Raw genomic sequence first — 11,751 nt, forward strand, 5'->3', positions numbered from 1 at the left:
TTGATGACCCGATACGTATTCGAATACTGTCCAGAGCGAACAACTTGGCCTTGGTTTTCTAGGTAATGGTGGGGCCACGCTGTAGCTTGCTGTAATATTAAGTTCAAAGGATTCAGAATTGGATTCCATTGAGCATAGGATACTCCAATCACGGCATGGATCAAATGGACAGCATTAGGTTGTTTGGAACCGCCATCATGCCAGACATGCGTTTTTCTCATAATTGCATCCACTACCAAGGCTGGCGACGCTAGTGGCCAGTGGTCATTTGCTGTTATGGCTTGTGGATCTGTAACTATTCCTCTACTCCAGACTGTGTTTCGAACGAGGTAAATAGCTTCTTCTGCATCGATGAGTTTGTTTGCTGCTTCTATTACAAGGCGGCCCATCCAAACAATGGGGGTTTCATCAGGTTGGATTCCCATTTCCTTGCGAAGATCACTCATTTCTGCTCGAGTTCTGGTGTGGACTGTTATTGTGGCCTGGGGCTGTCCACCCCCTGTTGCAGTATACTTGACTACGCTGACAGGGAGAGCTGAAGTTTACAAGTTCCCTTTCATCAGCTTTACTTCTGCTTTTAATTAACTGCTTACCATCAGGTTCCTCTGGATACGGAGGGGGCGGTGCAGTTGCTAGGGTAGGCGGAGTAGGAGGACGACCTGGCCAAGGTGTAGGCATGATCACATCTGGTGACGTCAGATCGCTCTTCGTCAGTGAGGCGGTGACAGGAGGATAGCCCTGCCCAGAAGTAGGTGTGGCTTTATTCAATGACATCTCGTGGTTCGCCGTCAGTTCCTCCAGGCTTGGGTACAGCTTCTTCTTTGGCTCGGCACCAATTTCAGAGCGTGGCTGTTTACTGTCGACGCCATTTTCGGGCGTTGGCTTCTCCTTTTGTTCAGCGCCATTTTCTGGTTGTGCCTTCTGCTTTTGCTCGGCGCCATCTTTGGGCGGTGGTGAAGTGCTGCCTTTTATCACCATTTCCTCAGCATTTTTACTGGCTGTACTTAGTTGTGAATCAAAGTTTGCAACCTCATGCAACAAAATAGACACAGTACGGAACAAGACATTAATTATTTTCCCTTTGTCCTATTTGGGACCAGCCCACTTTGTCACCGTACGACCCTCTAATTCCAAGGTTTCATGAAGTTGCGTTAACAGTTCGTGTGTGCGTGAATCAGGTGACAAATTTGGACAGTTAAACTTATCAGGCGGGGTGACACACACAAACAGACACACCTGTGCACCCACATGCAAACATATACAGAGCCTCCTAATTCTTGGCTCCCTCCTGCCATGACCGACCAAGCAAACAAACTCCCCCTCTGTTGCTCTCCTACTGATTATTGTGCTAGTTTTTGTCCTTTATTGTTATTCTCTGAGAGTTCATTCTGGAGTATGGTGGCTGTTTAGTTTTACCCACATAGTTTCCATGAAGGCATTTAGTGCATTTAGTGAGGTATATCTCATTCTGTGATCATCACATATAATATCCATGGATTCTGATTGTGGAGTATATAGTAGTCACAGTAGAGATGTGTTGCAAAACCAGATCATAATATCTTGCACAAATTATCCATTTCAACCTCACCCACAGCACTTGCTGTTTAGGCAGGGTTCCTCTTTCGTTTTTTGTTGTTCAGTGGGGAGTTTGCTTCTAATGATGATTTGCATGAGGGTTGGAAGCTGTTTGAAAGCAAAGAGTGGGATGGGGTTTGAAGCAGGGTGGGGAAATGAGGGGCTGCAAACAGGCAAGATTTCTCTCAAGGTATACACTGTAATGGCTTGATGATCTACCTTGGAGTTTCCAGTGCGATGTGTGACAGCTAAAGGTGTGAGGTTTGTGGTGGTTATCTTCTTATTTTGTACAGGGTGCTGGTTTTTTCTCACATACCAAATGAACCTTTCCCCAAAAATAAAACCTCCAAAACTGGAGCGGCATGTCCTAAGTGCGGAAACTGATTTTTCATTGCTGGATTAGAAGCAGGGAGATGCTGTGCTCTAATAGTGACCAGAATTTCTGCCAGTCCTTTCTGGCTCAGCAAGTGGGAGAGGTGAGGTCTAGTGTTAAAGAATTTGCTGTAGCCTTTGGCTGAGCACCATAGCTTCTGCCTGAAAGAGCAGATGAGCTGGCATAGGGCAAGTGAGCTGCTGCATGCAGTATATAGTATCTTGATGAAGCATGTGGTATAGAAATGATAGGAAAACATATGAACTATTTATGTAAAGAAGTAACAGTCTTGCTACTGTCCTTGCAAAAAATATGGAGCCTAGTCTTGTTGCTGTCCTGCCACTCCTGGAAGTTCCTGCTGCTTCACACAGGTTGTCTCCTGAGATGCCACACACTCCCTAGGCCCTCTGCATTTTTAGGAGGACTTACTCCACGTCATATAATCAGCCATGACTAGAAATATGTTTTTTACACATTTCTGCCTTCCAAAAACAAGGTGTATGTCATATTTGGGAGCTGCAAAGGGGCTAGACTAGTGTTGGTGCTGGGTTCTGTGGAATTATGGATAATAATCCACAGGTACTGGACTGGGATCATTGACTCTATGGTCAAAGCCATCAGGTTGTTGTGATGTCTGGGCTTTAGGTTCTGAATCATATTTGAAGTAAGGCTCCAGGAATAAAAGGCTATATCTAGTTGTCAAATGACTGAACCAGCCAGTTCCCACCATAGTAAAATGATCTTAATGTACTGGCACTTACCCTATGTGTATTGGGAAATACCCAGAATATTTTGGTGGTCAATATCTACGTAGCTCCAGATTGGGGGAGGGCAGAAGATATTAAAAGAAGAGACAGATGCCGGTGAGCCGACAGTCTCACCACTTGGAGCTTGGGTGTGTGACACTGTTAACATGAAGGCTCTGATTTTTCTGGAGCTTTTTCTCCTGCCCCTGGCTGCTCATGGGAAGATCTATGAAAGGTGCGAGCTGGCTGCAGCCATGAAAAGGCTTGGGCTGGCTAACATTCCAGGATACACTTTGGGAGATTGTAAGTCTGCTGCCTTGTGATTTTAACATGGTTTATGGGTGGGAGGGTGATGTACCCTTTTCATAAATCCCAGGTAAGGTTATCTAGTCTCTCCCTCTCCCTTCCCCACTTAGCAGACCTAACTCAGTCTGGAAGCTTTTCCCTATACCAGTCTAAATGACTAGTTCTCCCAATTCCACCCCACCCTTCACACTCAGACCCTCTGTTCATCCCTCAGTCATTCCTCTCAAGGCTTGGTGTGCCTGAACCCTTCTCACTTCCTGCTGTATTATGAGCCTTGCTGTAGCAGGACTGAAAGATGGTTCCATAGGAGTAAATAGGACACAGAGTGCAGAGTGTGGCATGAGGCCATGGTGGGAGCCCTGTTAACAGTAGAAGGACAACCAGCAGTGGCTCAAAACCCTCATTTAGAATATGTGTGGTATAAAGAGTATCATTAGACAATGTGGGGTGGAGAAGGAGGTTCACTGGAGACACTAGGTTTGTAGAGAGCAAGAAATGAAGAATATTTGGAGAAAGGAAGCAAAAAGCACCAAAGAGCTGGGAGCATGGTGGGAGGTGGAGGGGAGGAGAACAAATCTAATGGCATTTGCAACGAGTTTGGGTTTCATAAAAGAGAAGGGCCTTTCTTCACTTATTATCAGCAGTGATAAGGAAATCATTAAGAAATCAGTTTTTAAGGGTGATAGATACATGTTCTGATACAGAATTCAAAGAGTTAAACTTGTTTGTTGTCCATACAGCTCTGCACATCTCAAACCCAAAACTACTTCTTATAACCAAACTAATTTAGATATATTTATGCTAAATGGCAAAGGAACTATTGACCCTGTCTGACAGGGAGGACTGACTATAATAAGCTTTGTGCCCATTAAGACAACACAGATAGATCCCAAATGTAGTTTCAGTGATATAGGTCCCACACTCTTCATATGACATTCACATTTTTGGATGTCTAAATTATAAAATGTTTTTTCTTACATTCCTATTTAATAAGATTATGAATTTGATCAGAGGAAAGAACAAACAACATGTGTACACATTCTGTATCAATTATTTGCATAATATAAGGAGAGGAGACACACATTTTTATCCTGGAATCGGCTGCATAACTTGGGAGGAGGTTTAATAAGGTAAATGTAGCAGTCTTTTTACTCATTTTTCTTTCAAATGGAACCTTGCCAGGGGTGTGTACAGCAAAATACGAGAGCAACTTTAACACAGATGCAGTAAACTATAACCCTGGTGACAGAAGCACGGATTATGGGATTTTGCAAATCAACAGCCACTGGTGGTGCGATGATGGCAAGACTCCAGGAGCCAAGAATGTATGCAGAATCCAGTGCAGAGGTGACACTATGAAGGGCATATTCCTTTCTTCTATACTGCGGTTGTCCCCAGGGTTGTAAATGTATAACTGAGGGACAGTTGTGGGAACCTAGCAGCCCTCCCTTAAACACAAAACTAAAACCCTTATTCTTCAGTCAAAAGGGAGGCATGGCAATTTATGGTCATGCACTGGGGCATAAAAAGGAGCACTCCTCAAGGATGTTTTCTATCAGGATTTGTGTTCAATGTTTTTTAGACTTTCTTTTAAGTATCTTTATTAAAAAACATTTGTGCCTCCCTTTCAGAGCAGCAAGGTTTTACTTACCAGGTAGCACTGGCTTGAGCAGAGTTAACTTTGCTCTCAAGAGGGTGAAATTCACTCGTCCACAGTAGTCTACTGCACGTTAAGCATCACACAAAAAGTGTGTAATCACACCAATGCACAGTAAGGCAGCTTACTGTACATTTACTTAGTACTTAACTATACAAGTACTAAATTTGATTCACAGTGGGCACTGTGCATTAATGAACATGTAGACATGTCCAGTTATGGAATAGTTGACTCATAAACTGAAGAGGATTTTGGAATTAGGACTAGATTATGCAACAAAGATGACATTTGCTACCATTATTTATTCTCTGGAGGCATGTCTTCACATGCTATTAATGCACTGTAAGCTGACTGCTCAGTAAAATAAGGTGCAGTTAGCTTCCTCAGGGGGGGCATATGCACGTGTGCCTGACGGAAGCATATTTGCTCACAATGAGAGTACTTCAGTGCAGAGCTACTCTTGCCCTGCTCTGTCTCCTACAGCAGCCAGGCAGAACTCCAGGGTCCCCCAGGTGCCATCCCCAGGCTGGCAAATGGCACAAGGGTCAGGCCTTGGCTCTAGAAGATGTCCCACCTCCAGGACAGCTGCCTCCCAGAACTGCTCACCAATTGGCCAATCTAGGTGTGGGACTGGGAAGCAGCTGCTCAGGGGAAGGGACAGTTTCCCAGCACAATGCCCTGATCAGCTGATTGTCCCCTGCTGCTTGTGCTGACCGGGAACTATTTGCTCCCAGTCAACTATCTACACATGTGCTACTGTGTAGTTAATCTACTACCAGTATCTACAGGTGGTAGCCATCTGTGCAGTAGACTAATTTACTGCACAGTAAAAGCTGTGCATGTGTAGACAGTGCCGCTTTACTGCACAGCCTATTAGTGTGCTGCACAGTAAAGGGTCTTATGTAGATGCACCCTGTGTGTGTTATACCCTTTTTCTCTACTCAGTGTCTGTCTGGTCTGTTTAAATTACAAGCATTCAGGACAAAAACTGTCTGCTACTCTTTCTGTATGGTCTACACCATAATGGGGCTCAAGGTGCAATTTGTCCTCAGATATTACTATAATAAACATAATTAATCAATATGAGCTAATTTGAGGATCATTTTTAAGATTACTGAATCAAAAATGATGGGAAAATGTTGATTTTTTTTTATTTTTATTTTTTATTTCTTCCTGCCACTGTTCTTATTTTGTATATTCATTTTCTTAGAGTTACTGCAACCAGATATTACAGTAGCTGTTAACTGTGCAAAGAGGATTGTCAGAGATCCACAGGGCATGAACGCATGGTATGTTTTCAATTATTGCAAGAACAACAGTTGCTTACAGTGATTGTCTTTGTACAATACAGGGCAGGGGTTGCTAATTAAAAGAATAAGATCTGGTTAGGGGCAAGTTGGGAGAGAAGCAACATGCAGATTTCAAAGATCTCAATGCTTATACTTTAACATTTGAATTCAGAACTTACACAGTTACTAAGAGTCAATATTGCAATAAATTAATGGGTGTGTAAGCGGTCACAGTTGTAACTACAACATACATTAAGACCATCTGAAACTTCAGAAGAGTAGAGAAAAACTCATCTTTCTGCTCCAAAAATCCCTAGTCCACAGAACAAAGAAAAATCTTTTAGTTACAATTTTGTTACACATAGGGTAGCAATACTGTGGTGAGTCTTTACCACCAGCTTTAAACATCAGTCCCAGTGCTGGTGTTCAAAAGCCACTTCCTAGGTTTGACTTCATTGACAAAGTAAGGGTCAGACAGCACAATATCTAGTCCAGTTCAGTCCTATCCAAGCCTGTTCTTTTGACAGATCCTAGATGATCCCACGCCCTAGGTGCTCTCTCCCTCCAATGCAAACTCTCTCTTTTTGGTTAACCCTGAAACTAGCATCCTCCCTTATAATTCCCTCCTGACTTTTTGGAGACAAGTGTTCTAGGATCAACTTCAGCTGCTATCTCCAGGACAGTCAATTGACTCTTCCCAGGTTCAGTGCAGTGTGTGTCCATTGCATCTCAGATACACACACTTCTATTTAGGTAACTAATTTTGGAGCATCTGAGATTCCTGCAGTTCAAATTCCAATGCAACAAATCTATAAACACCAAGAAGTTCAAGGCTGTTGTGATCCTACGTGCCAGAATCTCTTCATACTTCATGGTGGCATTGGGGATAAAACAAAAATATTTGTCCCATAGAAGTTTAGCCTGACTTCTTGAGCTAAAGGTGAACAGCCATTGCTACTTTTTAACAGTAAAGAACTTAAATACAAACAATTTTTATTCCATCTAATAGAGAGTAGTGATACGAAGAACCAAATTTTCTTTACTATGAAGAGCTGCTGGTCAGTGTGCAGGCAATCTTGGACAACTATGGCACAGTCTTTTCAGAGGTGTTGATAATCTCAACCTGTAGTTGACAGGCACAGCTCCAGAGTCCAATTGGCTTGTGCTTTAAGCAGTCTGTGTGCCATAGAGACCTGAAAAGCCAGGATTTGACTGGTGGCAAATGAGTTGTTCTATTAGTTTAGCCCTTGGCAGAACAGCGCTTGCATAAATTTTTCCCCCTTGGGGGCTTTTGACCAAGTGCTGAGTTTGCCATTATCAGTTAACATTATTTTTCCTTCCACAGGGTAGCATGGAAGAACCACTGCAAAGGAACAGATGTTTCCCGGTTCATCAGGGACTGCAAACTGTAGGGAAAAAAAGAGTTAGGGGTATAAGTGAGTTCAGTTATTCAAATAGGCAGCTTTTCACATAAACAAGATGCTCCCTCTCATTTGTTTCCCTTTCTATAATAAAATAAATAAGCAAAATAAAATCAAACGCATGAGAAAAGCTTTAAGATAATTTGAACTGAGTGGCAGAATGCAAGTACTTTACTCTCTGCTGGGAAGACTCTGAATATTTCCACATGACCAGCTGAAGAGACCTATTTTGTGTTCAACACCCTTCAAACGCTCTGATTCTGTCACCTGCACACACAATTTTTCAGCGAAGTTCTGCTTCAATATTATTTTGCTAACCAGTACCAATATATGTTTTGCTTTGACAGCTTAAATTCATTAATCAATAAAATTGCTTAATTTGCATATGGTTTTATGTCTTATTGTTAAATATGCACAAGAGCTTGAAGAGATTCTGAGACAGCACAATATAATAAAGAGTTCAAGAACAGCACTTCCTTAGTGAGCCTTAGATGCCATCTTTCTTGAGCATCTGGCAGTTTTATCTAACTTTGGTAGGCAGTTGTACACTCAGTTAGAAATAGCACAAAAACACAATGTGAGACACGTTAAAACTTATGACTGTGAAGTAAATATATGAATATTATTTTTCACACCATTTATGAAACCCATACATTTAAAAGCTAGAGAATGAACAGACTTCATATGCTTTATACTGCCTATATAATACATGTATGCATTAGTCCTTATTTCACAAAGTACTTATCATGTGAGTAGTTCCACTGAAGTCAATGAGGGAGCAGAGAAGACTGCATTGCACTTTGGCAGTCAATCCTCTGTTTCCAAATGGTCCTGCCGGGGTTTGGTAGCACCTGGTAGAGTTAAACTTCCTAGTGGACCTACGACATAAGAGGCAAGAGAAGCGGAGGGCTGTATTATTAGCAGAGATCCTAAAAAATGACAAATTCTCTGATAAAAATAAAATGAATCCCCACCTCCCAGCCCTGCTGGTGCCCCACACTCCCCTCCCACAGCCTCCCGGGCCTCCACATCCCCCTCACTTTTCTCCCATAGCCCCCCTTGGACTTGCTGGTGCCCCTCACCCCCCCACCCACAGCCCCTGCTCCCCTAGCCCTGCTGGAGGGGGGCCCCAACTACCAGGGCTATGGGGCCAGGGACCTGGGTCCACAGCCCTCTCCAGTCAGGAGGCAGCAGCTGCTGCAGCAGAGTGAAGCCTGGCTCCCAACCTGCAGCCTGCTAGGGGCTTGGGTGGGAGGTGGGGCCTGCTCCCAGGGGCTGCACGCACTCGCAGAGGGTAGGGAGGCTCATGCCCCCCAGATCTGTGCACAGAGTGGAGGCGAGCTGCCCACTGTGGGCTCAGACTCCTGTCTTGCTGCCCTCCCCGAGGCCCTTCGCAGCCCAGAGAGCGTAACCTGGCACTACAGGGCAGATCGGGGCTGCACAGGAAAGCTGCTTGCTGCTGCAAGCTCCACATTACAATGGCAGCACATCCCCTGCAAGCGTGGCTGCAGCAGAGGCAATGGCACAGGGTTGTGCCCCTCACTGCTGCCAGGTAGGCAGGCAGGGGGCACCTCACCAAGGCAGCACAGAGCTTGTAGTGGCAAGCAGCTTTCCTGTGCGGCTCCATTCTGCCCTGCAGCACTGGGTCACATCTGCCGGTGCGGAGGCCCCAGGGGAGGGCAGCGGGTTGGGGAACCTAAGCCCGCAGCAGGCAGCCCACCCCACCCCCACCCCACGTACAGATCTAAGAGGCACAGACCCTCCCCCTACCCTCCCAGGAGTGCACAGCAACAAGGAACAGCTGGGCTGCCTGCAGCCCTGTCCCACTCCCCGCCAAAGCCCTGTGTCCATGCATTGTGGCCCCCAGTCCCACATACCACCCAGCTGGGCAGCAGCTGATCTGCGTAATGGAACCATTGGTGACCGTGCCCAACTCAGCTCTGTTGCCAGGACCAGGCACTCCCATCTGTTGAGTGCCAGTTCTTAGGACTGGACAGCTTGGCTTCTGCTCACTCTTGCTCATAGGGCACACCCTCTGTCTTGCCTTCCACCTCTTGATTTTATTAATAGAAGGGGAGGATCTTTTGGCTGCTTGAGTTCTCCCTCATGAATATCTTGGGTCACTGGTCCTCCAGATCCACCTTGCCTTACACTCTATCCATACACCAAACACATCTTATAGACTAGCCAGGCTGCTGACCATCTGATGGAAGAATGGCACAGTCAGCAGACCACTGAATTAGCTGGGCTTGTGTCCAGCTAGCAGTCTCAATCAGTTAAAGAGTCTTTCCCAACTTTGTCTTGGGTCACTACCCTGCAACCACATGGGTTTCTGTCAACCATGGGTGTCCAAATCCATCATCACTTGCAACACAGTCGGTCCGACCAGCCAAGCCATCCATGTCTGGACTCTCCATGGGGTGTCGGGTCTTCTCCGCTCTGCACAGCCTAGCAATGTCAAGTCCCTTTTCTGGCCCCTAGGCCTGCTGATAAATTCTGTCCCTTTTTCCCTCTACCCTCTAAGGAATTACTGGCCAGGGCTTAATGCTTTAGTCTCCCAACACTGTTCATTGGCCTTCAGCCTCTACACCTGGTGGGGTCAACATGCCTTTAACTGCCGCACTCATAGTAATGACAGGACCCCAGATCCCCTCCTGGAACAGACTCATAGTTGCTACTCTGGCTGTCTCATTAGGGAAGGCGATGTTCCTCTGGAGTTTTACCCATCACCTATTGCTTGTGTGATGGGCTATTGCTCCTCTCCATGGGGAGAGGTCCCCAGGGCTAGAGGCTCATCTGAGCCTCTAGCCTGGCAAGCAGGCTCCAACTCTGCTAATTTCATCCCTACTGGGGCATCTTGAAACCAGGTTCCACACTCTTCCAGCCATGGTCCCAGTCTCTCCGCTTTCTGCCAGCATGGGGCGCATTCTTGTGACATCTTCCCCAATGTGCCGCACCCAGCACAAGCTGGTAAAATGGGGCAGATGTGGTGCCAGGAGCTCTCCTGTCTGTGTCGCCATCTGCCCTGCAGGTAAGTCCCAGGGAGCTTAATGGCATCCACACCCCACTTCTGGGATCTGGCAGTGGTGCCTCTCGGGGCCTTTCCCCTCTGGTATTGCTCAGCAGGGTATTCCCCACTATGACAGGAAACATTAGTCCATCAGCTCAGGAGAAGCCCAGGGATCCATGGAGTGGAGAACCACATGGGCAGCAGGGCAGAGACAAAAGTCCTGTCCTATGTAGATGACCTCAACATCCTATGCAGGGACAAGTGGTCAGTGGAAAGACTGCTGCAACATGCCCAGCTGTACAGAGCAGCAGCAGGGATCAAGCTCAACATGAGCAAAAGCACCTGCCTAGTACTGGGCAAGCTCAGGGACCTGCCCTGGGTGGCTACATCCCCTGTGAGCAGGTAAAGATCATCAGGGTGGAGCTCAACCGAGAGCTAAGAGGCCAGAAAGTGTGGGAGAAGGCTGAGGCCAAGGTAAAACAGAGACTGGGACTATGGAACATGCACTGCCTGTTGATGGGGGAGTGGAGGGAAGGGCAATGGTGTTTCTGATGACAGTGTTGCTCCAGTGCTTCTCTACGCTGTGCTGGTCTTCCCCTGCACAGAGCAACCCACCTGTAGAGTCCCGAGGGTCATGTTCACCTTCTTCTGGGGCTCCAGGTAGGATAAGATTGAGAGAACCATGCTGGATGAAATGAAACAGACCAAGGGATGAGGTATTCTGGCCATCCTGCTGTTCTTCTAGGCTAAGTATATAAGCCAGATATGCAAACTGGCAGTCAGCACAGAATCCAAAATTGCTGGCATGGTGATATCCTTTGTAGGGGACCTACTGCAATACTGGGGGGTGTACATGCTGATCAACTCACACTCATGGACCTTGGAGCCATAGGGCACATCCACACATGCAAGCACATGCACTTGCAGCAGCTCAAATAGAAGCTGTGCAAATTTGAGCCGGGGCTTTTTGCCTCAGCGCACATGCCCAGACATGCACTTTGGTGTGGGGCAAATTGTGCCACTTGGGGCAAAATAACCCTGCCCAAGTCCTCCTGGATCTGCAGCCAGGGGGAGCTAGAGCCCAGGACCAGCACCTGGGCTGTCCACAGCAGTATAAAAAGGTGCCCTGTCCTGGCCCTATCAGTACAAAAAGGTATCCTGTCAAGTAGCTCAGGGCTATTTGCCCTCAGGAGTTTCTGGGGGAGGATTAAGTTGGCCACACCCCTTCCTGTCCCAGGCTTGGTCTCAGGAGCTTCTTGGGAAAAGTTGGCCAGGCCCTTTCCTGCCTCTGGTTACTGCTAGCTGCTGGCTTGGTCTCAGAGATTTTGGGAGTGAGTTGGCTGCATCCCTTCCTGCCTTGGGCTGCTGCTGCTG

At 46.4% G+C, this 11,751-nt stretch overlaps 1 protein-coding gene across 1 annotated transcript; it reads left to right on the plus strand.

The window, feature by feature from the left end:
* Nucleotides 1–2,348: 2,348 nt before the first annotated feature.
* LOC149865827 (lysozyme C-like) lies at nucleotides 2,349–7,751 on the plus strand. Its single transcript, XM_090042511.1, has 4 exons — nucleotides 2,349–2,997; nucleotides 4,183–4,347; nucleotides 5,868–5,946; nucleotides 7,292–7,751. Exons 1-4 carry the CDS (start codon nucleotides 2,862–2,864, stop codon nucleotides 7,356–7,358), a joined length of 447 nt encoding a protein of 148 aa, XP_089898637.1. The 5' UTR covers nucleotides 2,349–2,861; the 3' UTR covers nucleotides 7,359–7,751.
* The last annotated feature ends 4,000 nt before the right edge of the window (nucleotides 7,752–11,751 follow it).

Source organism: Crocodylus siamensis, chromosome 4 (genome assembly GCF_052110815.1).
Source record: "Crocodylus siamensis isolate JL-2025a chromosome 4, ASM5211081v1, whole genome shotgun sequence".
Lineage (NCBI taxonomy): Eukaryota > Metazoa > Chordata > Crocodylia > Crocodylidae > Crocodylus > Crocodylus siamensis.